At 40.8% G+C, this 26,088-nt stretch overlaps 1 protein-coding gene across 10 annotated transcripts in view; it reads left to right on the forward strand.

Moving 5' to 3' along the window:
* The window catches only part of LTBP1 (latent transforming growth factor beta binding protein 1), a 416,097-nt gene that overhangs the window by 94,062 nt on the left and 295,947 nt on the right, over positions 1-26,088 (forward strand). For 8 of the 10 annotated variants that reach the window (XM_054976893.1, XM_054976903.1, XM_054976911.1 and 5 more), the window contains exon 5: positions 10,449-10,616. In XM_054976893.1, the coding sequence (XP_054832868.1) occupies positions 10,449-10,616 (168 nt within the window). Of the gene's footprint in view, positions 1-10,204; positions 10,617-26,088 lie in introns of those variants that run through there. The other 2 variants (XM_054976966.1, XM_054976974.1) reach the window with 2 other exon arrangements.

Consider the following 26,088-nt stretch of genomic DNA (forward strand, 5'->3'; position numbering starts at 1 on the left):
CTGTGACTTGGATTTATCAAACTCCCTACCCTCTACTTGCTCCTGGGTATCCCAACAGGCTAGTGAAGGGGAGAAAGTCCAGGATATAAACATCAGGAGGACTCCAAGGCAAACCTACTAGCATGGCTCAGGATGGAAATGAGAACAGAATTCAAGAAGGTTCTGGAGGAATACAGACAGAGTAGTTCAGCAGCTGGACCCTCAGATATACTGGAGGGACAACCTAGTAGGGGATTTGACTCCAAGAAAGGGAAAAGGGACAGTACCTGTCTCTCCCCTCCTAGATCAAAGAGGAGAAGAGTAGAAGTCTTAAGTGCCATACAGAGCACAACCCTCTGCTAAGCCTCCAGTCTGAGGACTCTGAGATATTGAATTCATCCCCAGTTAAAGAGGAAGGGGAATTATCAGAAGAGGCGGTAGTCGGGGCGTGGACTTTTTGGCCCAAGCCAAAGTAGTCATGGTCACCTTCAGAGGCATCAACCTGTTTGGAGAAGGTCTGGACAAATACCTGTTAGAGGACAAAGAAAAGAAGAAAGTCCTTCCCTTGAAGAAGGAAAGAAAATTGAGAAAGAGCTTTCAGTTCTTTTGAGAGTTCAAGTATCCTTCCTGCACAAGCTATACCAAGTCATCCAAGGGAAGATGGTAGAACAAACCTTGAGAGGAAAGTAGATCCTCCTCCTCCAACAAATTCGATCAGAATGGCAAGGGACCGAAGAACGGGATCTCAGTGTGACTTTGCCGAGAAAACAGGCACAATTGGGATTGGAGGCCTACAAAGCTTTGCAGACCTTTGGCAACAGACAGTAAGTGACAGGGGGGTGCTTGATACAGTGACCAATGGGTATTCACTGGAATTCAACTCTGTTCCACTGAGACATTTCCTACAGATCTCAAAGAATTGGTCAAAGAAAAAACGCCAGCTTTTGGAAAAGGCCATTCAGCATCTACTAAACATAGGGCCCATAGAACTGATACCAGAAACACAGAACCCAAGGGATGTACTCGGTACTCTTCATAGTCCCAAAGAAGAATGGGAATGTCAGGGCCATACTGGACCTGAAATGGTTGAACAGACAAATCAAACAAGAAAATTCAGAATGGAAATGCTCAAATCAGTACCCTCCTTCACCAGGCACTACTGAATAGATAAGTTGGCCTCTGCAGAGGCAGCCTTTGACAGGAGGGTACTACAATACACCCTCTAAGCCTGGAAGCAGGATGACCCATCCCAGGGCACACTGCTTTTTTATGTCCCAGAAGTGAGGACTGCCACATTCCTAGGAATACCAGAGAATGGATGATTTGTTTTCACTTACTGTGCAGCATACTTTCTTGGTGGTCCAGGAGTGCGGCAGTCCTACTCACCTGAGATTTCTTAGGGGCAGCTTTCAGGGAGTATGAGGATCTGCTGGAGAGTCAAGACTGTAGTCTTCTTCCTCTGGTTTTTGTGGGGAGGGACTTTAGTCTGAGGTATTGATGAGAATAACCCAGGCACTTAGTTCTAGACTGGTATTAGGTTTGATGTTTAATGTTTTTAAGCAGTTACAGTGTCTTCTAGCTGAGGGGAGTTTCTCTCTCTTGGTATCAGTGTGGGGAGTTAAGTCTTGGAAATGGACTAGCAATCCCTGGGACAAGCCCCTCCCCTCTGGGAGCAAATTAGCTGACTAACACTGCCTTTGGAGAGGAGGAGCTGTATCCCAGAAGCGAGGACTGTCCCACTCCTGGACCACCGAGAAAGGGAGCTTCATGGTCAGTGAAAACAAATCTTCCATTTGACTATCTTCCATGATTCTTCATGCACTCCAAATACTAATGGCTTGGATTACATGAAAAGGAGAAGTGAAACCTGCAATCAACCCAAAAAACAGGACAAGATAGCAAAAAAACTGGATGTGAAATATTTAAAATATCCAGTACGCAAAGTAAAAAAGCCAACTGATCTGAAACTGGTACACCATTAGCAATCTGCACAAACCTAATACACAATAAATAATATTAACAAAATAAATGCAATTTAAAAGTGAATAAAACATCTATAAATTATTGATAGAGAGTATATGTAGATAGTTTTAATTTTGAAACTAAATACTCAGTTGATGAGATCTGTGGAGTTGAAGCACTGTCAAGCTTGTGTTTGCAGTTTGTGTGTTTAGGAATTGTTTTATAAATGTTAGGGCATTTGGAATTATTTTTGAAATTGTTTTTGTACATATGTTAGATTACGATTATTTTGTGAAGATTATTTATGGTTTTTCAGTTTCACACCACTGGACTTTTTTGTTTACCTTGCATAGTGGACATTTTAAAGATTTCCCCTCAACCTCTTTCGTTCTACTTATAGCCTAGGCCTTAGAATATAAGAATATAGATGCAGGAACGCTAGTCTGACCTGTCATCTATCTAGTCTAGCATTCTGTTTTTTGCAGTGACCATCCATATGCTGCTGGAAGGCCTGCAAGCAAGGAGTGGAGACCAGAGACTCTCCCTGACAGCTCCCATTATTCATATTCAGAGGGCTACTGCTTCTGAACATGGAATTTCTGTTCAGTGTGTTACAGCTAAAACTATTGACAGACCTATCCTCTGTGGTTTGGCTTTATGTGAATGAGTCTTTTGCATACTCCCTTTTCTCGTTCCCTAGCACATGGAGTCAATTGGTGGCTTATACAGTGCAAATTATAGTTTGCAATACATCCAAACTGGTAATCTGTGGTTTGAACTTTCCCTCCAAACCAGGATTACAACCACTGTTCCTTCTTTTGCAATTCTAGTTTGGAAGACAAGTTTAAATCATAGTTTGCCCATTAGGATGCAATGGCAAACTCTTAGCATGGCTCAGGCCCAGATACACATCAGCTTTGGGGAGTAGCTGTTAAAAATAAAGGAGCCCCTAAATGGCCTCAGAATGCTTCCGCTGGGGGAGGAGGGGCTCCTCCCCCCCCAGCTGTTTTCCATGTCAAAATAGCAGGGGAGGGAGGTTTTTTCCTTGTTTTTTCTGCTCCATGTACAGTATTCTGTGCATGTGGAGTAGTAAAAACTTTAACTGCTGTATGGCTGCGGAAACATGAGTTGGGTCTACTCTTTAAAAACCTGCACGTCTAACTTCGCCCTCAGTGTTAGAGCATTGCATTGGCATGCAGGAGATCCTAGGTTCAATTGCCAGCATTTCCAGTTAAAAGGATCAGGTAGTCTGTAATATGAAAGACTTTGCCTGAGACTTCAGACAGCTGCTGCTGGTGTGAGTAGACAATGTTGATCTTAATGGACCAATGGTCTGATTGAGTATAAAGCAGCTCCTTGTGTTCAGTTGAGCATTTCTGTAGATAGAATGGTTTCCATCTGTGGAGCATGACCTTCTTGTTTCCTCCTCCTCCTCCTCTTGCTGTAATCCAAAATAGAACCCCTGGAACTGCATTGGGAGTGGGAGAAATGGGAATTTTGATTGCAGCACAAACAGGGAGGCAAGAAAATGTTGCTTCATGGATGGAAATTCTTCTGCTCACATAAATGCTCAATTAGATAAAAGCTATGATTTTTGCCAGATCAAAAGTTACTGACTCCAAGTGTGTGGGGGAGGAGAGAAGTCGAAGTGCGCAGATAAGCACAGAATTAATTCAGGTTCCAAATCATGCCTTAGACTTTGGTTTACATGTGCGTGCAGAAGAGTGCTGAGGTGATAGAATGGGCTGCACCACTTCACATTGCTGGGAAAGCAAATTTTTTAAAGTTTCCCTACATTAATAATTCCCTGTAAGTAAGTAATTTCTCTTTTTAAAAAAATCATGCTGTGCAAGACTGAAGATATGCTACATTTTTATTTGCAGAGAGTTTTTATGTTGAGGAACTAAAAACTGGGACTCTTCCCTGTCAAAAGTCTGAAGCAGTACAGGCTGTTTAGTCACCTCAGAATTCTTTTACCTCACTCTGCTGCATGTCGAGACTAGAACTGAGCAGTATTTAGTTCCAAATGAAGTCTAGCACCAAGATGTGTGTGGGGGGGGGGCGCGGGGCGGGATTGCTTCTAAAATGCTACACCTGAGGACTTAAAATTAAAAAATAAAATTTTTGCATGTTGAGGCAGAAACAGTATTTCCAGTATTTACCTGAAATTACCTCATTCTTTTTATAGCTAGGTCCCTCTTTTTCAGCTATTGCCCTAAGGATGATTGCCAAGAAACAATAGCTGTATTGCTTGTTGTGAACTATCAGGCATGTTATACATTGTTTTAAATATGTGAAATGGCTGTGATTCAAGACTGAGTGCTCTGTGTGAGGGGATCATGGGAAGGATCATGATGGTTAATCAAATATTAAAGAGAAGAAAAATGAATCATAAAACCCTTTCTACCAAGTTCATTTGCCTGTGCATGAGATTTACTCATATATGACACATGCAGATAGATGAACAACAAATTCTTACTAATTTGTCTGACTCAGATGAAAAAACATTACTCATAAAATCTTTGAGACAAGGAATATAATATCAGTAAAATTTCCTTGAAACAAATGTCTGAGTATTTATGTACGTATGTGAAGAAGTGGAATTTATAAATTATGGTAGAATGATGTATCATGTAGTGTGGAAGGTTAGAACTGATCACATTCTTAATGTGGAATGCCAGAATTTCCTTGTAATCTGACAAGTCAACTGAGCCAAATATTTTAGGACAGTAAGTGAGGAAAGCACAAGATGTCTGTCAAAGCACAAATTATTATTTTATACATTTCTAATTAATCTAGTTATCCTGAGTGCCCTTAAAGAGACCTTTTGGGTCTGACAAACTAACCTTTGTATGCTACTCTTTTGAAACAAGAAACAAACCAAGTTACAGCTTGAGCTTACCTAGAAAAAATGCTCATGGCAAGACCTGTTCATTGCCCTTGGATGATCACACATTCTTGATCATTCTGGTAGAAAGAAAATATACTCTGCATTTTTAAAATCACCAGCCTATGAAGTTCATTATTATAGCCTTATGAACACAGTACTCAAATTCTCATTAGGTTTAGAATAATCCATAACACCACATTGGTTGTAGAATTGGAAGTCAAAAACATTGATATTATAAGATATTATGTATAAGTATAGAGGGACTCTGATCTGGATAACCGTGGTGAGCCTGATCTCATCAGACCTCAGAAGCTAAGCAGGGTTGTCCTTGGTTGGTAAATTAGATGAGAAACCTCCAGCAAAGACCAGGGTTACAGAGGCAGGCAATGGCACACCATCTCTGTTAGTTTTTTGCCATGAAAACTCTACTAGGGATTGCCATAAGTCAGCTATGGCTTGAGGACACTTTTCACCTCCACAAGTATAGAGGAATATTAAAATCTTTTCTAGTTTGACATAATGAAAGAAATCTTACTAGCTTTGTATCTCTTATTTGGAGTGGCAGTCAATCATCACAGCACACATTTTAATTTTACTCCAGATAGTAGCAAGCAATCCCTGTTATACATGCATGTGTGCACACACATTTTTTATAAAATCAATTTTGTTTTTTTACTTATTTATTCATTTTGACGCTCTTACCAAAGTCTGTGTCATAATAACGCAAATAGCTAAAAGACGTCAAAAGTGATATGACTGAAATTGTGGTAGCCTAAATTTAATATAAAGTGTTCCCCTCTTCACAATATGCAAAGTTGAACAAGATTTTCTGGACCCCACATTTGAGTCCACACATCTATCCCATCACTTTATTTGGCTGTGATTTTTAAAAATCCTCTGCATTTTATTCTGAGGGCACTTTAAACATCATGGCACAATAATTTTTTCTGGAAAAAAACCCTCAGATATTTTTCCATGGCTTTTTTCCATATGCATGTTTCCATATTTAAGTGCCTGTCAGATTCATTTTGTAATAGATGCATTGTGTGGAGGGGACGGACAGAGTGGTTTTGTTCCTAATGAAGTATACTAAATTTCTGTGTTCTTCTGGACCAGGGAGCTTTTTCTTCTTTTTTTTGTCTCGAAAGTATATGCAGCCATGAAATATACACTGAAGTTTTATAACTTTGTTGCAATCTGCCTTCCATGCTATGTAGTGTAATTACTTGCTTGCATTTTGCCTGCTTTCACACAGACTGGGTGTAGTCTAGTACAACAGCCTTTCTGTGACTTCATTAACAAAATGTTTCAAAACTTCTGTGGTAATAGTGTTGTACTCTAAATAGAAAAAAAACCCCCTACTTGGGCTGCTAAATGCCTTCATAGTTTGAAGTCCTAAAGCATATAGTAACTGTGAGGGCAAGTGTATAAGTTCTGAAAATATTTGGATTTTTTCCCATGAATGTTATTAAAGATTTTAGAACAAGATATAAAAAACTAAAAAAGGAAAGAAAAACACACAAAAGAGCATAAAAGAAAAAGAAAAAACAGTTATAAAGAAATAAAAAGGAATAACCTGGTTTTCTCTGAGACAGATAAGTTCTGAAAATATTTGTAAAGTTTAAGAAATTCATTTAAAATGTTCATTATCAGATGCACAAGGAAAATGGAATTCTAAATTTACTTGTAACACTTGCTTGAACAATTAGCCTTTAAAGTAAAGAGATCTATGCAGATATCTTACAGAATTTCTTCACCTTATATAACCCTATCTAGGTATGACCAAAACATCTGTTTTGGCCATCTGGTCTCAAACCCTGCCAAGTGCCCCATTCCTGTACTTGCTTTTTCTATTATGACATAACAGACTGTGATTCAATTTGTAAAGTGAGCCTTTTACCAGATCACACTTAATTGCCAAGGACAGTGTTAAATTTTAAAATCTGTTGTGAGACTGGGCATCTGATGAAGAGAACTGTGGTTCTCGAAAGCTTATGCTACAATAAAATTGGTTAGTCTTAAAGGTGCTACTGGACTCTTCACTATTTCACATAGATGGTGTGATTACAGTATTACTCTCACATGCTGTGCAGATGAGTGATGGAAGAGAATTAGCAGTGGACTCTTGGAATTATGCACTTCAGAAGTACCCCTCCCCCCAAATTGTTAGTGCCTGTACCTATATGCCTCCTCCAACTGTAGATACCTGTGCCTACAGGTTTCACATATTTCCCTACCATATTTACCAGCAGTCATATATTAATGAATTGTACTCCAGATGAAGAGTTTTGGCTGTATTATGAAAACCAGCACTGTTTAATCTCATCACTAAAGGCAAAAAAACATTGTTTAAACCATGCTGTGGCACTGCTGAATTGTAGTTGAGATCCCTAGAGTTTTTCCAGGCTGGGCTAGCCTGATAGTGGTTATTCAACTAAGCATGTTGTTTTAATTAGGTCACTTTCTAACAGGAAAAATGTTGCAAAACCATATTCAAATACAGGTCAGAAATTGTTACAGGTTTTTTGAAGAAAAGATCTGTTTTTTATCAAGACATTTCCAAATAAAATAATAAAAATTGTGTGTGTGTGTTTGTTTTTAGAATTTTCTTAAGCATTTGAAATCTGGCTCCCCTAAAAATTAACAGGAAATTAGCAGGAAAGGTATAGGGCAGACAAAACTTTTCTTCCAGTTGAGATAATCTGCAGAGGTGCTTCCTGTGTGCCCCACTCTGTAGTGAAGTGGATGCCATTTAGGAAGAGGGCTTTTTCTGCAGAGGTTCCTTGTTTAAAGAAATCTCTTCCCATATCTGTTTGCCCAGTGAAACCCTTTTTATTCATCCAGCTCTGTCATTGTGTTTCTGATTTCTGTTGTAGTTGATACGTTGATTTTTGTGGGGGTTATGTCACTGCTGAATTTTAGCCACTCTAATGCCTGGTAATTATTAATGTTTTTTGGAACATTGGTTGAAAGTTGTCTTCTAAGCTTTGACTCAAAATGTTGCAGGATATAATTATTTTAAACAAATAAAGGAAAGAAAGCTCTACTTCAGCTGTAAATTGTTAAGCTAGATGGGGTGGAATCCATTCTTTTTATACATTTCAGGTATGCCTGCTTTAAACCTTGTTTATAGAAATAGCTTGCCTAGAGAAGTGTGGGCAGCTGCCTGATGAAATTTCAGTTCCTCTGTGATTTTTTCTAAAGTCTTCCTTAAGACAAAAAACAGGATAGTTGTCCTTTCCAGTCTGATTCTGTCATTGAAATAAAGACGATAGTAATGGCTTTGAAGGATGGGGGGTCCTCAGATATATTCTCCTTTCTTTTGATTTCCTGGATCATAAGAGATTATAATTAGAGTGATCACAGCTAGATATATTGGCCTCTGTTTTGCCATTGTACACATCCATGAGGTAATTGCTGTAATATACCCAACTCTAAAGCAGTGGTCTTCAACCTATGAGTAGGAACCCTCAGGTGGATCATAAAGCACATTTGCTGAATTTGAGCCACTGTATAGCTGCTGTTTTTGTTGCTTCTTTTTGGAAGACCTATATATGTAGATAGCAAGGGTACCTTGCCTTCTTCTGACTCTCTTTACATGCATGTTGAGAGGAATAGCAAGAGGGTAAGGTAAGGTCACTCAGCAATGGTGAAAATTTTTTTTTAGCACAGGCAGGTTCAGAGATGCTGGTTTCTCTGTCACATGATTGTGATGTCATGTGACTTCCTGTCACATGCTGCCACTTGAAGGTTAAAGTTGGGTCCCACAGGTGGAAAGGCTGAAGAGACCTGCCAATCTAAGTGAGCACAGCCTGTATTGGTCCCAAAGATGCTTCCATCAACCATGCAGGTAGGACAGAAGTGTGCTCATGATTTCTTTCTTTCTTGTTCGTGATTTCTAAGTACTTTTGGTGTATAAGCACATTAAATTCCCTCAAACAAGTAATGTGCAAATGTGGTCCTGTTATATATGGAGAAGGAATTCACAAGTTTTAATATTGACTCAGAGAAGCATACTGTAACAGTTTAAAAACTATTTGGTTAGGTGGGCAGCTGAGTTGGTCGGTAGTAGAATAGCAAAATTTGAGTCTAAAAGCTCCTTAAAGACCAACAAGATTTTCATGGTGTAAGATTTCAAAAGTCAAGGCTACCTTTATCAGATACAAGTAGGAATTGGGAATTCTTACTTGTATCTGATGAAGGGAGTCTTGACTCTTGAAAGCTTGTACCCTGAAAATCTTGTTGGCTTTTCAGATGCTACTGGACTTGAAACTTGCTGTTCTACTTGTTTAGAGTAAGCATTTGCTATGCAGCTGTTGGGCGAACATTTATTGCTACTGTCTGCAGATGAATCAGTTGGCACAATACTTTTACTTCTACTCCCTCTTATTAAAAGCCAAAAATAATAGAGCATTATATTATCTTGAAATCAGAAAGTATTCTCCATTTTCCTAGGCTTTGCCCATGAAGTTTTCCCAGAGTGCTTTCATACACTAAATGAGACAACTGACCTGTGTGTTTTCTGCACAATTGTAGCAGGATTGGGAAAAAATGGGGCAACCCAGGAATGCTTAAAATAAACATATGGCTTGTGAAGAAATCCACCCTGAGCAGTTTTTGTAGTTGTATGTGCTGTTAATGTTGTCTGTAAATGCTAATAACTAATCTTTGCATTAAATTGTTAATGAGGTTAAACACACACAATTTCATAAATCTGTGTTTAGCATTTTTAAAAAATACAGAAATGTGTATATAAACATGGGTGCTCAGTAGCATGTATATAGAATTATTTTGAAAATTAGGAATTTTGTATATATTTCAGTCTGCTAAGAAGAAATCAACCTAAAATGCTGGAGAGGAGAATATTTGCCTGGCTTTCCATACCACTCCACTCTCCGTTAGCTACAGGTGTTGCTCTGAAACAGTTTTACCCTGTAGCTATCCATTGGCAATCTTTCACAATTAAAATCTTGGTTTAAGTGCTAGCAGTTGACGACAAAGTAAACCTATAATATGTAAATCCATATGGTGTAGCTCGTCCAAGAACCGGTGGAAAAAAAAATAAAGGGTCTCGGCAGCTGCGTCACAAGATTTGTTCATTTCAGGCTGGGGTGCCAGGAGATTTGAGACAGATGTTTTCAGACATGCGGCATGCCTAAAACATTTCCAGGGGTTGAGCTACAAATAGTGACTTAATAAGTATAGAAACAGGAAAAGTATGCAGGAGGGGAGGACGCAAAAGTTTATTCACCCCTAGGTGAACAGCCAGTCGCTTTACATTACATCTGCTTGTCAGGGTTGGCTATTTAAGCTGTCATGCCCTTGGTATTGCTCTTTGACTGTGAATAAAATGCAGCATTGTGATTACTAATCCCACTCCAGTGACTTGACTTTAAATGTGGTTTTGGAGTGGATCCCGGAGTCCTGTTTGCTAAGCTTCCTACTCCTGTTTCAGAGACACCACTGGATATCGAGGAGAGAGCACTGAAGGCTGCCCTCTTCCATTTGGAACTTTTACTTTTACTTTTTTTTTAAGAAAACCCAAGCATTTGAAAGGAATCAATGGCTACCAAAGTGATCTGTTTGTTTTTATTTTTCTCTTTACCTCTACTCCCAGTGGGAAATCACACAGGACGTATCAAAGTGGTCTTTACACCCAGCATCTGTAAGGTGACTTGTAAAAAAGGCACCTGCCAGAACAGCTGCGAGAAAGGAAACACTACCACATTGATTAGTGAAAATGGGCATGCTGCTGACACCTTGACAGCACCCAACTTCCGAGTAGGTAAGTCTTGTGAATCTTTACTTCTTGTTAATCCTTTTGAGGCTTAATCTGTTCATGCATATTCTGAATTGCTTAGCTCATTCCTGAAGGGTCTCTTAGTAAGCATTATGTCTTATAGGTTCTTGGGCATCCCTCGACTGCTCTTGATAATTCTTCTGAAGCATATAACAGTACTTCAGAATTTGGAGCTGAAGTTGTAGGGGGACTATGCGTTGGGAATTTAGTAGGTTTTAATGGAAACTCACAAATTGGATGGGAAAAATATGGTAAGATGAAGGAAAAGTAATGTTCTTTCAGTTTGTGGTCTACATTTTATAAGCAAATGTGAGATTAGTTAGATGAAATTTTCCTGAAAGACATTGTGTGGAAATTGCTTGACTTTGCATTCCTGGGAGTGAAGTGGGTGCCAGCTTAAAACTCTTGCCTTGAGTCTGCTGTGAGCACAACAGATTTATTATGTGTCAAGTGTTCAGAAAGGAGACTGAACACTTAGAAATGAAATAAAAAAGGAAGGTAAAGTACTATTATTTCCCAGTGAAAGCTTTTAAATGCTTTTCAAATAGAAATTTAAAAGGTAGTGTTATTTGGTATACTACCTGCAATGATGTACACTTTTTAGGTTAAATATGACAAGAGAGATGCGTTTGATAATGGGATTTCAAAGTTTGTTTATTTGGTAAGGCAGAGTTCATTTCCTTCCTTATATTTTAACTGATTTACTTAAAAGCTTGATTTCTTTGTGAATTTATTGTGGTTAGATTTGCAGTGTTGCAGATACAACGGTTCAGCTGATTACCATGTAACTATGTTGATCTGCAAAAGAATAATCAGAATGTGTTCTTCCTGTGGATTTCCCATCCCAGTAACTCTTGAACAATTGATTTCCTTCAAGTGAGTCCTTAGAATAGTCCTTCCAAGTACAATCAAAATATTTGACAAAAGAGAGAGAATAGTGATTCTTTCGGTTCTTCCAGATATTGTTCCTAGCAGAGTTAGCATCAAATTAAGAACAAAAAGAAAAAATTACCTCAGAGAGTAAAAGTACTTCCTACTACAGTTCCTAGAACAGATATAGTTTGTGTTTTTGTCACATTTGTAGCTGTGTCACCTGTGTTGAATAGCAATGATAGGCAATAGGAATAAGCTTTCTGGATATGGGATTTGCTGATGATTGGTGTGCTCTGATTGTCAGCACTGATCATCCACAAAAGACAGTCGGAAAGTGCCCATTACTTACTTACATGCTTGGGAGAATAGATCAACACCTAAGTAAAGTTCCTCTGCTATAATAAACTGAAACTTATGGAGAAATTTACGTGTGGGTGCTGTTAGAGAATCATGTGAGTTGTATATTTCATATAGCTGTGTAAAGTGTAATTCATGAGCCCCAAAGGCATACAACTATGGTCCTCACCATTCTCTACATTACTAACTGAAGTTGCTGAGCAAAATACAGCCTATTAATACATTGTCCACTTGTTGAATGGATAACAAAGAATGAAGAATGGATCTGGGAGTGTTAGGACCATTCCAAGGCTAGTTGCTGGCATTTCAGACTCTGTCTATATATACTTGGCCAGTTCAGTGGTGTTGCACATTAGGCAACAGATGGCCTCTGAAGTTGCTATAATTTCAACTGCTGGGGTGGTGGGGGGGAGCAATGTACCATACATAACGAGTGCCAACCTGTACAGATATTTATATACTCAGTGCTACCTGAGACCACTGTCCCTGTTGCAACCTCCAACTTCATTTCATTCCTCATTACTCTCTTTGTCGCCAGCAGCTAGTATTCTTCCCCTCCTTGCTCCCCAGGTGTCTTTAAATACAAGCACAAGCCATAGGTACACAATAGGTTTCTCACTCATGAGATTTCTTACGAAATAATTTGAGAAACCTTATTGACATGTGTGATTGACTATGATGTGGAGGTGGAAATGTTAACTGCTTCATGTCCTGGATGGGAAAGGGAGAGGGAGTGAAATGAGGACGAATTGGGCAGCCAGATGTGAAAGGAAGGGGTGGCAACAGAGCCTCCATGCTCAACTGTCTTCATTACAGAGCTGGTTCTCAGGTCAAGTAAATTGGAGCAGATGCTGGGCAGATAGGTAGATAAGATATGTCTGGGACATTTCTTTAATTAAATTTTCATAACAAAATCTTTACACAGTTTTGTTGTAAATTTTGGAAGGGTAATTTGGAACAAACAAAAGCAGTAGGCTGCCTTATAGCCGAGCATACTTTATCAGATAGGTAGATGAAATGATCCATCATTTAAGTTGGCAGTCCATGTGACTGCACTCTCAGATCGCAGAACCTTACCTGCTGGCTTGCAAGCTCCTCTTGGGGGGTGCCCTTTTTGACTGTGTCATGAAAGGAACTGTTGCTGGGGTGCATGCACAGAGCGGAGCAGTGAGATGGTGATGAGAAATCACTAGGTGGATTTATTTAGTGCAGGCAGGTTCAGAGCCTTTCCCCACCACCACCTCACCTTACTTTTTCTCTCTTCCCCCTCCATGTGGCACAGGCAGCCCACCCCGCACCCCCATTGGCCCTGTAGTGTTCTATAAATTTTTGTGGTGGAGAGCTGTCCTACCCCTGAGGCAGAGTCAGTTATTGTGATATCACATGACTTTCTGTCACAAGCTTGCAGTTCAGTACTTTCCATGCTGCTGCTAGGAGCTGAAGATGAGTCTTGACTGAAGGTAACTGGTTTAAGTAGATGGGTATATAAACTGTGAGTACTGAGAAGGAGCAGTTTTTTTCAGTAGAATGAGGGCAGAAGGCTAACAAATATGAAACAGCTGTAGGTTTTCCATAGTTCAGCTATAGGTGTAGAACAAAATTGTATACCTTCTAAAATCGTTACTTTGATGTCATCATATAATTGCCTTGTAATCTTTAAATGATGGTTAGGCTATAGTTCAGTTGTAATGTTTAGAGGAATATACCATTAACACACACTGCCAATACCCTTGCATCATTTCATCCTCACCCAACTATTGCATTTATTCCATAGATACGCAGAAAGTTTTTCCCTTCTTATTAATAGATTTTTCTGATGGTTTTTCTCCTACTGCTTTGTCCAAGGAAACTAAGTAGTCCCTTTATATTTCTACCACTTGAGAGCCCTACTCATCATCCTGAGGGCATTTTTCTATAAGCTTAGCTATGTGTACTCGATATAAAAAAAGGAACCCTACCTAATTCCTTTCCGAAGAAATTCTGATTCAGTCCTTGTCTTCCATTTTGTATACAAGTTTGATTTCCTTGTATTTTGTGATCATGTTGTTAGTAGATTGAGCTGTTCAAAGCATGGTGGATTTGATTTAAATCACTAGTCAATAAGACTAGATTTAAATTATGGTTTTCTTCATACATAAAGACTCCTCACACTTAGCTTCTTGTGCAGATCTATTCTACTCTCAACTATCTTCTATTCATTGATTTTTTTGAAACTTAGCACTTAAGAGGTAAGGGGTTGGTTCTGTGTGTAAAGATTTGCAAAGGAACAATGGGATTAAGGTCTTTTCTTCAACTGTGTATGTTTATTTTATAACCTTTTTACTGTGAAGAAGAGATGTAATCTCTGCAGGCACAAATTCACAGTTTTGACAATGGTAAAACCAAGCATCTGTGATAACTTCTAGAAATTGCCCAATGATCTTACAGAAACCTTTGGAACAGCATGACATTGTGAATGGATTAATGGAATTTGTTTGCCAAAAAATTTAAACATTGCATGAATATACAGCCTCATGCTACATAACTAAAAACTAATCCTTATTTTGTGATAATAACCTTTGGACTATAATGTATCTTAAATAGAAAACTATCTTTAGATAGATTTTTCCTCAAAAAACATTTTATTAAAAAATCCGATTTAAATTTAAAAAATCCGATTTTTTGATGTTTTTAAAAATCATTGATTTTTTTATCCACCCTGGTTCAGAGCATTTGGAACTTTTTTGATAAGTTGGGTAACAGGAAATGGAGAAAAGGAACAGTATGATTAACAGAACTAATCACCAATCCTTTATAACTCAGTGAGTCATTCTTGCTCAAAATCTGCTCTGATTTAATATATTGCAGCATGTTTTAACAGTGTAGATCTGGTCCAGTGCATACCTATGCATTTTCTTTAGGTTTTATAAGACAAACTGCTGATGTGCTTATTTTGAACTACCCAGCTTATGGATAGGTATCTCTTGCTGCTCTATGACATACTTTGACACATAGACACACAATATCCTGTCTTTTTAAAATCTACTCTTGAATTTTAACCGGTGCTGGTCTAAATTCTGCTGCCTTTGGACTGTGTGCTTCCAGATCACCTTCCAAGCCTTGACCAAGCCAAGAGAGTTACTCTGTAGTTGTATATCTCAGTCTTTGTCTCTGAATACTCACAGATGCTACCGTTTCTTCACAAGTTTTAGCTTTACTGATTCCATCTTTCCAGCTCTTCTATTGACAGCTCTTGTCTCTTTCCATTGCACCTAGATCAATATCTTGGCTATAATCACTGGCTTCTGGGAGCAGAGTATGAAGGTGATGGTCATCTTCTGCTGTTCATGCTCAGCATCCAGTTCCCATACATATCTCTGAACACAGAAGCATCATTTAGCTAAAAGCCATTGTATAACCCCGTCCTCCATGATTTTTTCTAAATTGACTCCAAGGAGGAAGCATATGATCAAACATAAGAGAAAGTAGCTGTGGTGCAATGGTATGAATGTTGGCCTTAGAATGGGAGAACTGAAGGTGGAGTTTAACATAATATACAGCACTGGGGGCAGTTTGGAAGTGCGCTTGTTGTATCCAGTCCAAATGTACCTTTCCACTTAAGGGCCAAACTCTTTGTTGCTGAGTTTAGTTGCTTGTGTTCTCGAGTTATTTTACTTTTACTCCATTTTACATTGTTTATATGTCATTGGCTATTTATATATGCAGTTGATTAAAAATAATGTTAAAAATTGCATACCTTTAACAGAAAAAAAACCAGGGCAAGAGAATGGTGCAGTAATAAAGATTTGGGTGTTGGATTCACACAAGGGAAAAGCCAAAATGAAATGAGTCAGAGTAGTGAAGCTGTGAAATTCAGTGACATCTGACACCCATAATGCTACTATAAAACCCTCTCCAGTAGTCCTCAGAGTAATTTTGCGCTTAAAAAAAAAATTTGTGAAATAAGGAATGAAGGAATGTGCATCTGATGCTTAATAAAGGCAGATAGGCAGCCTGAAACAAGGGAGATTGATGGCTGAGCTAGCACTTATTTTGCTTATGTATACATCTGGCATTTCCGTTATTAAACCCTGTGGATGGCAAAACTGGGTAGAAGTCTCTGTCTTCAGTGGGCCTACTGTGAGTTCTCTTTTTGCATGATTCCATGAATTATCTTTTATTTTTATGAGAGAGAGCGTGTTGTATAGTAGTTAGAGTGTCAGATTGGGATCTGGGAGACCCAGGTTTTAATCCCTATTCTGCCATAAAAGCTTGCTGAGGCCCCAAATGAAGTGTGTGAGGGCTTCCACGGCCAATGCAACAACATCACTTCCAGGAGTGATGTCAGTGCTCCCTAGGAGCACGCACACTGCGCATGTTCCCGAGGTGCCTGCCGCTGGTAGGCGACCTTCAGGGGCTTGCCACCTCCCACCGATTGCTGGTGGATTGGTGGGCAAGGGTGCAAACCCCCAGGAATTTGGAAAACCTACTTGAACTCTGCTTGGTAATGGATAGGAAGCCATTAGAGTGCTGCAGAATGGGAGTAATATTCATGGTTCTCCTAGTTCATAATAGCAGAGCTGCAGTGTTCTCCATCAACTAGAGTCTGAGTTAAGTTAAAGGGGACACCAATCTACAGTGCATTAGTCAAGTCTCAATGTTACCATGGCATGGATTCAGGTGACCAGGTCGGTCGTGTTGAGGTAGTGGCGGGGGAGGGGGTCGTCTTCCAGGCTAGGCTGAGTTTATGAAAGCATTTTTTGCAGCCGCCTTAATTTTCTTGGCTAGCAGTAGCACAGGATCCTGTTTAACTCCTAGGCTTTTAACTGATTCTGCAAGGGTCAGACAAACTCTATGGAAAGTATGCTGTCCGTCAAGATCTCTGCTTTCCCAGCTGGCATCACTTCTGTCTTGTCTGGGTTCAATTTCAATTTCTTTGCTTTCCGCCATTTGACCACAGTTGTCAGACAGCTACCTAAGATTTCTACTGCATCCTGTGGTGATTTAGATAGTGAGATATTGAGCTGGGTGTCATCTGCATATTGATAACATCCAGTTCCATAACTACAAATGAGTTCTCCTAAAGGCTTTACATAGAGGTTGAATAACGTGGTGCATAACCCTGCAAGATAATTCCCATTCTGCGAAAGTTGGTCCCAGACAGCCACCTTTTGAGTCCATTCCATGAGAAACAATTTAAATCAGTCTAAGGCACATCCCTTGATACCCACTTCTGCTTCCAGTCACCTCAACAAGATAACATGGTCTACTGCATCAGAGGCCATAGATAGGTTCAGGTGGAGTAACAAACAAGCATGGCCTTTGTCTATGTTCAGGAGGAGATCATCAACTAATGCCACCAGAACAGTCTCTGTCCCATAGCTCAGCCTGAATCCCAACTGAAATGAGTCCAATGCCTCAAATTTATCCAAGAAGACCAACAATATTACAAACAAAATTTCAGTTTACTTGCTCTGTCCATACTAGTCTATATTGCTTTTTGAACGAGTACATAAGAAGAAATTTAAAACTTCCAGATGACAACTATATGTAATAGTGAACTGGCTTGCCCCTTATAGGTGACAAAACAGGGTAGGAGCCTCTCAGAGTTATGGCTGAACCGGCACTTGATTTGCCAAGTATGCAGAAAAATAATACCTTGTAAATGGACCAAATTAAAAAGAAAAATGCCCTGAAAAATGGCCTGTTATGAACTGAAAATATTCCAGAAGGGTAGAACACTAAAGCTGTTGAATGGCAGTTCAAGGATAAAAGGGGGAAGGAGAAGATAAATCAGCATGTTCAAGGATGAGAGAGCTTAGAGTTGTCATAGCATGGCCGCCAGAATATGCACGCTCAAAAAGAGAGCACACCTCCAGCACATGGTAACTGCCCCCCCCCCCTGGAGGGTATAGAGACCTGGCAGCCCTAAGTTCAAGTACTGGTTGTCACCTACAAAGCTGTTCATGGCCTTGGTCCATCATATGTATGGGACCACCTCTCTCCCTATATTATACCACAGCAACTTCACTCATCTAAACAGGGTCTTCTGCAGGTGCCACCCTGCACATGGGCAAAATCAATATGAGCATTCTCGGTTGTAGCCCCCACTTTGGAGAATGGTCTACCTGAAGAGGTTAGGAAAACTCCCATTCTCCTGGCCTGTAAACAATGCAAAACTGAATTGTTCAAGTGGGCTTTTTGCTCCGATAGGAGGACTGTATAAGGAAGTGGTCTCAAGTGATCCAACAGTAAAGGGATAGGGAATCCATCAGTAAAGGATAAGGAGGGACCACAGTCTTCACTACTATTGTTGTAAACAGTAAAGGCCCATAAATTTCATCCTACTGGGTAGTTCCTATGTTGTTAATATATCAGTCATGGAATTTGTTTATGCTCGGTTCCAACATTGTTAAACCTTTAAACCTTTCTTCTCTTTCTCTTTTTATTTAAATCTTGCAAAATTAATGTATATGTCATGGCCCAGTCTGAGAGTGAGGTCTCCTCTGGAGGAGAGGAGCCTCGTGTAGCCAGCCAGGACTCCTCAGGAGAAGAGGAGCCCTGTGTAGCCAGCCCTAGCCCTGATTCAGCAGAAGCCAGCAATCAGGAGCAACAGCTGCTGGCTGATCAGAGCTTGCAGCCAGCAGCTGAGACACCAGCACCCTCTAGCCCCTACACCACAGGGGAAGCTCAGCCAGGGACTTCTACAGGTGCAGCGCAGCCAAGAGCCTCCACCCCCCCAGGCTCACCCACGCCCAAGGAACGCCGCAGGCAGCGCCAGAGACTGGAACTGCAGGAGAGACGGCGCAGTGCTCGCCTCTTGAGCCAATGCCAGCTGCTGGAGAGTGATGATGAGTAGTGTCAGGATGGAGCCCCAGCAGCTGGCTGAAAACCACGCCTGGCTATAAGAGCCAGTCTGGAGGAACTGCCGGGCGTGGAAGCAACGTGTCTATTGCCTGCAACCACTCCGTGTTCTGTGAACCTTGCCCGTGCCTGTGCCTGCTTTTGGACCTGACACTACCGGTAAATGACCTTGGATTGCACCTGACCTTGCTCTTGGACTCTGGACTCACTCCTGGCGTTATCTTGTGCTCTGACCACCGGTTTGACCTGGCTTCTGCTCTTGGAACTCCCCTCAGACTCTGCCATTAAGGTTTGGACTTGAACCACCCTGCTGGGGCTGGCCCAGCCCGTGACAGTATATTGCAATGTCTTTGATATTGTACTGACTCACTCTGTGTAGTCTACCTTGAGTCTCAGTGAAAAAGTCAGACTATAAATGATGTAAATCAATCAATCGATCAATCAATGGGGCATATTTATATTAGTCTAAGAATGTATCCATGTTATTAATATATATAAGCATCTTTAAATTTTAAGTTTGGGTTCTTAGGGGGAACACATTTTTTGTTTCTAGCTTTCATATGCAGGAGAAAGATCCCGTAGCAGATTATTGCCTTAAAATGGTTCTTTACAAAATTGCCTTTAAAATGCCTACATTAGGTACAGAAGAAAGAAAATGAACACCAGATTATATTCCCAGGAAAATGAATGTCAAAGTATGCCACTTGGTACATGATTTGTATTTCTTCCATTTCCTCAGTAACACAGCATCTATGCTTGTCCAGGTCCATATTTTATATGGAATCCAACAGGGTTCAAGGGACAATAACAAAGCTATGATAGCTGAGGAATGGTTTGTTTACTGCTGCTACGTCAATAATTTAGCCAGTCGAGCATATGCTCCTAATAGAACTGGTTGGGGGATAAGGAAGTACAATGACATAAACAGGGTTCTGTTCCAGGGAAAGCAGATTAAGGAGACACGTAAAGTCAGACAAAACAGTTTGTATAAGTGGGACAGGGCTTAAAAACTTTGTTGGCAACTTGTGCCAGACACTTGGTACTTAGTTTTCTAGGTAATATGATTGTTTCTTTGACCATTTTACCCCTCTTCTGCAGTAGGTAGATGGCAAGTTTCACCCATTATAGATAATGTGCTGCCATTTTAAAATATAAAGAATAGTAAATGAAATAGAAAATCAAATTTTATTTCAATATACATTAGTGAACACATACGTATTGTTTTAAAAATACAATTTTCATGCTTATGGTGACTCTTCCAACATCCTAGTCAGTGTAAAGGTTTGTTTTAGAGTAACAATTTAATATAATTATTCCTTGTTGATTGTTTTCAATAATGGCAATGATATGGCACTTAGAAGCAGAAAGACAGTTAAAACATATGGTTGTTGTGGATTTTCCGGGCTGTATAGCCGTGGTCTTGGCATTGTAGTTCCTGACGTTTCGCCAGCAGCTGTGACTGGCATCTTCAGAGGTGTAGCACCAAAAGACAGAGATCTCTCAGTGTCACAGTGTGGAAAAGATGTTGGCAGGTCATTTATATCTACTCAGGAAGGTGGGTTTGGGCTGAGTCATCCTGTAAGAGTTTCCCAGGGTGTGGAATGCTAATGGCGGGAGGCTTCACTGTATCCTGAGGAGGTTCTTTTGCATATGGATTGGTGTTTGATATGCTAATCTTCTCTGCAGGGCTATTGTAGGGTATAGAGTATTTTGTTAGCCTGGTGTTTTTCAGTACTGGAAACCATGCTCTGTTCATTCTTAAAGTCTCTTCTTTCCTGTTGAAATTGTGCTTATGCTTGTGGATTTCAATGGCTTCCCTGTGCAATCTGATGAAGTAGTTGGAAGTGTTGTCAAGTACTTTAGTGTCCTGGAATAGGATACTGTGTTCTGTTTGAGTTAGGCTATGTTCAGCCACTGCTGATTTTTCCGGATGGCCAAATCTGCAGTGTCTTTCATGTTCTTTTATTGTATGGATGCTACGCTGTGTGGTCCCAATGTAAACTTGTCCACAGCTGCAGGGTATGCTGTATACTCCTGCAGAGGTGAGGGGGTCTCTACTGTCTTTTGCTGATCGTAGCATCTGTTGTATTTTTCTGGTGGGTCTGAATACTGCTTGAAGGTTGGTGCTTTTTCATAAGCTTTCCCATCTGATCAGTAATTCCTTTGATATATGGCAAAAACACTTTTCCTGTGAGAGACTGTTTTTCCTTGGTTGTTTAATTTATCCTTGGTTTAATTGCTCTTCTGATTTCATAGCTTACTATCAACCTCAAATGAAAGTGCTTAAGACTGTAGACATCAAGGGAATGCATTTCATGTAAATTGATCATTTTGCTACAGTTATGGGGGCTCCCAGGTGCCTGCCAGTGGTGGGCAAACTCCCAGGGATTTGTTCCCTTGCCCACCAATCTGCCAGCGATCAGTGGGAGATGACGAGCCCCCTGGAAATTGCCCATCACTGGTGCCCTGGGAACACGCGCAGTGCCCTGGGAACATGCGCAGTGCATGCTCTCCTGAGGGGTGCGACAACGTCACCTCTGGAAGTGATCTCATCGTGGCAGCTGCAGGATTGCTCCTGTGCTTCATCTGGGTTCAAACTGGCTGAATTGACCCCACATGGGAGTGCTCCCATGGCCAGCACAATGACATCACTTCTGGAAGTTGTCATGCAGGAGCCACAGCACGCACACGAAGACAGAACATGTGACTGCAGCAAGGTAAGTGCCAGGTCTCCTCCTCCTACCAGAAAGATACAGGGACCGGGCAACCCTATGTGTGGTGCAATTCACCTTATTACTTGGATATAGGATATAGATATCCAAACTACTATGAAATGGGAAAACTCACTTGAGGATGGTGTGGTCATCTGTGTACCTTGGGAGTCTTTTTCAAATGTTCTTTGAGCATTGTTCAAGTTTTTAACATTAATAACAGCTCCATAAAATCAAATATCCAATTGTCTATAGCCACAGTTTTATAGCCTTACTTGGTAAAAAATGATGTTAGTGTGCTGTAAGGATAATTTCCTTCTTCTCAAAAATTTTGTTCTGCTGTGCTTGCTGCCAGATGAAATATATACATTCTTTTATCTGGCAAACAGCAGAACATTTTTGAATTCTCAGACACTGTATTTATGTTTCCTTTTAAATGCAATTTGCTGTTGAACATTGGCTGGTCCTAGCAACGGTAATATTTTACTGAATTTTGTCATAAGAATCCATAAGCTTCCCTTAGTTTAATCTGCAATTTGCTTGTTTAAATAGTCTCAAGATAGTCTTGGTTTTAGTTTGGGGTATGGAAATGCTTGGGATAATAACCTTTGGTAATAGTGGGAAAATACGTGAAAAACCTTTGTATGGTGCCACCAGCCCAGATGTGACCAGGAGTACCTTTACTAGCTTTAACTGGTTAGCCAGCTGCTTCCTTTCCTGGGCGGAAAAGATCTGGCCATTGAGTGCCCTGTGGTACATCTAGATTAGATTACTGCAGTGTGTTCTATCTGCCCTTGAGGGGTGTTCAGAACCTTCAACTGGAGCAGAATACTGCAGCCAGGATATTGACTGAAGTGGGTCATCGGGACCGTATCATTCCAATCTTGAGAGAACTCTGCTGGTTTCCAATCTGTTTCTGGGCAAAATTCAAGGGGTTGGTGTTGACTTTTAAAGCCCTATATGGTTTGGGATCAACATATCTGAAGAACTGCCTTCTCAACCACTGCGGTCATCTTTGGGTGATCCTGTCTTCTGAGATTAGGCAGGTGGCAACCTGGGAGATGGCTTTCTCAGTTATGGTACCAAAACTCTAGAACTCTCTCCCCAGGGAGTGTCATCTGTCCCTCTCTGTTGGCATTTTCCACTAATGGGTGAAGACTTTTTTGTTTTGTTTCAGGTTCTCTTGGTGATCCATCCTTCCAGTCAAAGCTTTGTTTTTTGTTTTTAATGGATTTTAGCTCTGGTTTTAATTGTTTTAATGATACGTTTCTTGTTGGTTTTAATGGTTTTTAAGATGTTATTTTATTATATGTGTGTTGTTAGTCACCTTTGTAGCCCTTTAGTAAATAAAAATATTTTTAATGAAACTCCATATTACAGAGCTAATCATAGCTGTAACAGCTCTTGTAAGAAGTGAATGATGCAGCTTCAAATATAAGCCCAATATATGAATATGAGGAATACTGATACCTCATGCTCATAGCAGAAATGCGCTTGAAGAATATAGAAATGAATTATATTGTGTTACACTTTATTTTGCATATAATATATCCAGTAGTCTTTGGTGCGTAAAGCAACTGAAAGAACAGGAAGAAAATCCAAGTGAAGAAAACCTCTTGAAATTTACAGTTCATCCTGTAGATGAGAAAATGCCAGTCTCTTTATGGGAGGCTGCATTAAAATAAAGCATGCATCAACTCTAACTTCATTAATGCAGAATTAATGTTTTGCAGTTTCCCTAGATGCTGAAGTTTGGATTTGAGTAATCCAAGCACAAGAACAATTTTGACAAATAACTGGTGAAAACATACCCTTTGTCAGGACTGAGCTACTCAAAGAAGGCTAAAGGGGCTTAGAAAATGTATGTTCACCTTAACAGCTGAGGACAAGCATGATAAATCAGGCCACTATCTCTGCTCAGACAATTTTACATTCCTGTAATACCTGGATCCCCTTGCTTTTAAACTTTACTTTTGCAACTTCTAATGTTTTATATTTACAGTTTTTCCCTGCTGCTGGGAAGGCTATTGTGAAACCTTGGTATTTGTATAAAAAACTGTAGAACAGCACTAAATTATCTGTTTATAGGATCCAAACCAACTAATACTTTAACTTCTATTTTTTTCTCTAGAGGAGCTCTACTCTAATTGACATTTAATGAGTGAAATTGGTCAGAGTATGTTGAATTTATTTTCTTGAGAATTTCCAATTTAGCAATGTATTTGTTTCATATGAATCCTTTGGGAGAAATAATGTAAATCAGATTAACATGAATCATTAGTTAACTAATGTTGTTGCAGAGTAAACCAGTACAACTGAGCACAAAACAATTGATATAGATCGTTTATGCTGACTTCTATGGTGATTGAATGATTGGATCTCAGGAAATATGCACAGGAAGTGATGACACTGTGGAATTTTTGTCTGGTGGGAGAGATGAGCATTCAGACAAACACAGAAGATTATTTATTTATGGAATCTATTTGCCACCTGTCCAAAGACCTTCTCCTGGCAACTCACAAATAATGACAATACCATAAAAGCAAAAATAAATAGCCTGTATTAAGAACTCTACTTAGGATGACACTTTTTGTTTGACATTTATTACTCAAGTTTAACACCAATTCTGGTATGAATCTGAGGTTAAATTGTCCTCTTGTAGATTGTGTTATGGTCTGTGATTCGACAGCCAAAGATATATCAGATGCCTTGCTTAATTTCTAAAAGAAAAGATGGTGGATTTCAGAGCATATCTGGAAGCTTTTACCTATAATCCCTGATATATGGTGAAAAGGGATGTACTGTTCACATGCTTGCCATCTCATTCTTCTTTTGTATTAATTTGCATATCTTACCTAGAGTTATAGCCTGTCATTAGAAGCGGATTTTAACTTTAAATATTAAATAAATGGCATCCAACTTATATCCACATGTTTAACAGTTCTAGCTCATTAAAGTGTGATTAGCTTGATCATTCTCCTTGTACCCCTCACATTCAATAACCATTCTACCTTATTTGGGAGCAAGTGACTGTTCATCTACGGTCTTCCTGTGCAGTCCCACATGGGACTGCGCATGCGCAGGCCTGCCGATACCGGAGATTTTTATAGCTCAAAGCCACTAGGGGGCACTCCCGCCTCTAAGTGCGCATGCGCGGCTGCTTTCCCGCTGAAACGGCTCCTAAGAGGCGGAGCGCCCCTCACATACCCTCAGTTTCTCTTTTGCCGCCGATCGTTGAGGTTTACAGCTCTTCCTTCGTACGCGATGTCGGAGATGGCCTTGTTCAAGCGGTGTGAGACCTGTAATCGCAAGATGACAAGGTCGGATGGTCATTCCATTTGTTTATATTGCCTTGGAGAAACGCAGAACACTCAGGCGTGCAAGCATTGCCGCGCGTTTACCTCCAAGGCCAGGGCGGAGCGAGCGGATCGCCTGCATGCCTCCCTCTGGCAGCGTGCGATGTCTGTTGAAGATCCACCGAAATCTTCTTCTGCCACGTCTGTGCCCTCTCGTCCTCCTCCAGAGGCGTCAGGTTCTAAAACTCTACGCTCCCAACCGTCTCCAAGTCGATCGGAGTCGAGATCCGGGAGGATGGCACCTGCTCGGAGTTTGTCGGAACCGACCACTTCAGTTCCGAAGCTTTCTCGGAGTCGACCTCCTTCGACCTCTTCGACTATCCAGGCCTCGCCTACCTATGGAGCCCGTGGAAGTAGAACACCCTCGGTTCCGAGGACGACCCCACCGGCTTCTCAGGCCCCTTCGGATCCGAAGGCTTCGGATCCGACTACGAGGTCGAAGACAGGAATCGTTCCTGAAAAGAAAAAGAAGAAACATAAACACTCCAAAAAGCACGACAAGGCGGTTTTGGAGAGCCTGATTACTGCTCCCCTGTCGGTTCCGACCGAATCCGCTACTGCCCCTGAGGAGCAGCGTGCAGAATCGACTGACCGCCCTTCATCTAAGACCCCTCCAGTAAGGGAGACCCAAGGGGAAGATGTCACACTGGTCGAGAAGCCTCCTACACCATCTGGTCGGCCTCGATCAACTTCCTACGAATTGGGCTCGGTTCGTTCTTTAAGGAGTCAACGGAGTCGGTCTGAGCAGCGATCTGATCATTGGAGCACACCTTGCTCCTACCGGAGCCGGTCCAGGGATAGTCGGCGTCGGGATGAGCCAGTTACCTGCAATTATGGCAGAGAGGGCTCGTACTATTCTGACCGACAGTACAGAAGGGTCTCACTGTCCCCCTCGTTTAGAGTCGGTTCCGACGCTGGATATGATCTCACACGTTACTCATCGGAGGCAGTATCTCCTTGGATCTGTGCCTGATACAGCAAATCCCCGTTATCGGATTCACCTGAAAGGGAGATTGGGCCCTCGGAGGAGGCTTCACCCACCGATGACTTTCGAGCCTATAACGAACTTCTCCAGAGAATGGCTAAAGCTTTGGACCTGGAAGTTCCTTGCAGTTCATCCTCCCCCGTCCTCACTCGTAACCGAGGAAATGGAGGCTCGGCCTCGTCAGGGCTCTATGTCGGCTCCGGCCGATAAAGATAGCAGAAAAATCGACGCCATGGGCAGGAAGCTGTACACTTCGGCTACGTTTGGCATCAAGGTTGCGAATTACGCGGATATGATGGCGGCCTACCAACTTTTCTTATGGAAGAAGGTGG

The sequence above is a fragment of the Eublepharis macularius genome, chromosome 1, assembly GCF_028583425.1.
Source record: "Eublepharis macularius isolate TG4126 chromosome 1, MPM_Emac_v1.0, whole genome shotgun sequence".
Lineage (NCBI taxonomy): Eukaryota > Metazoa > Chordata > Lepidosauria > Squamata > Eublepharidae > Eublepharis > Eublepharis macularius.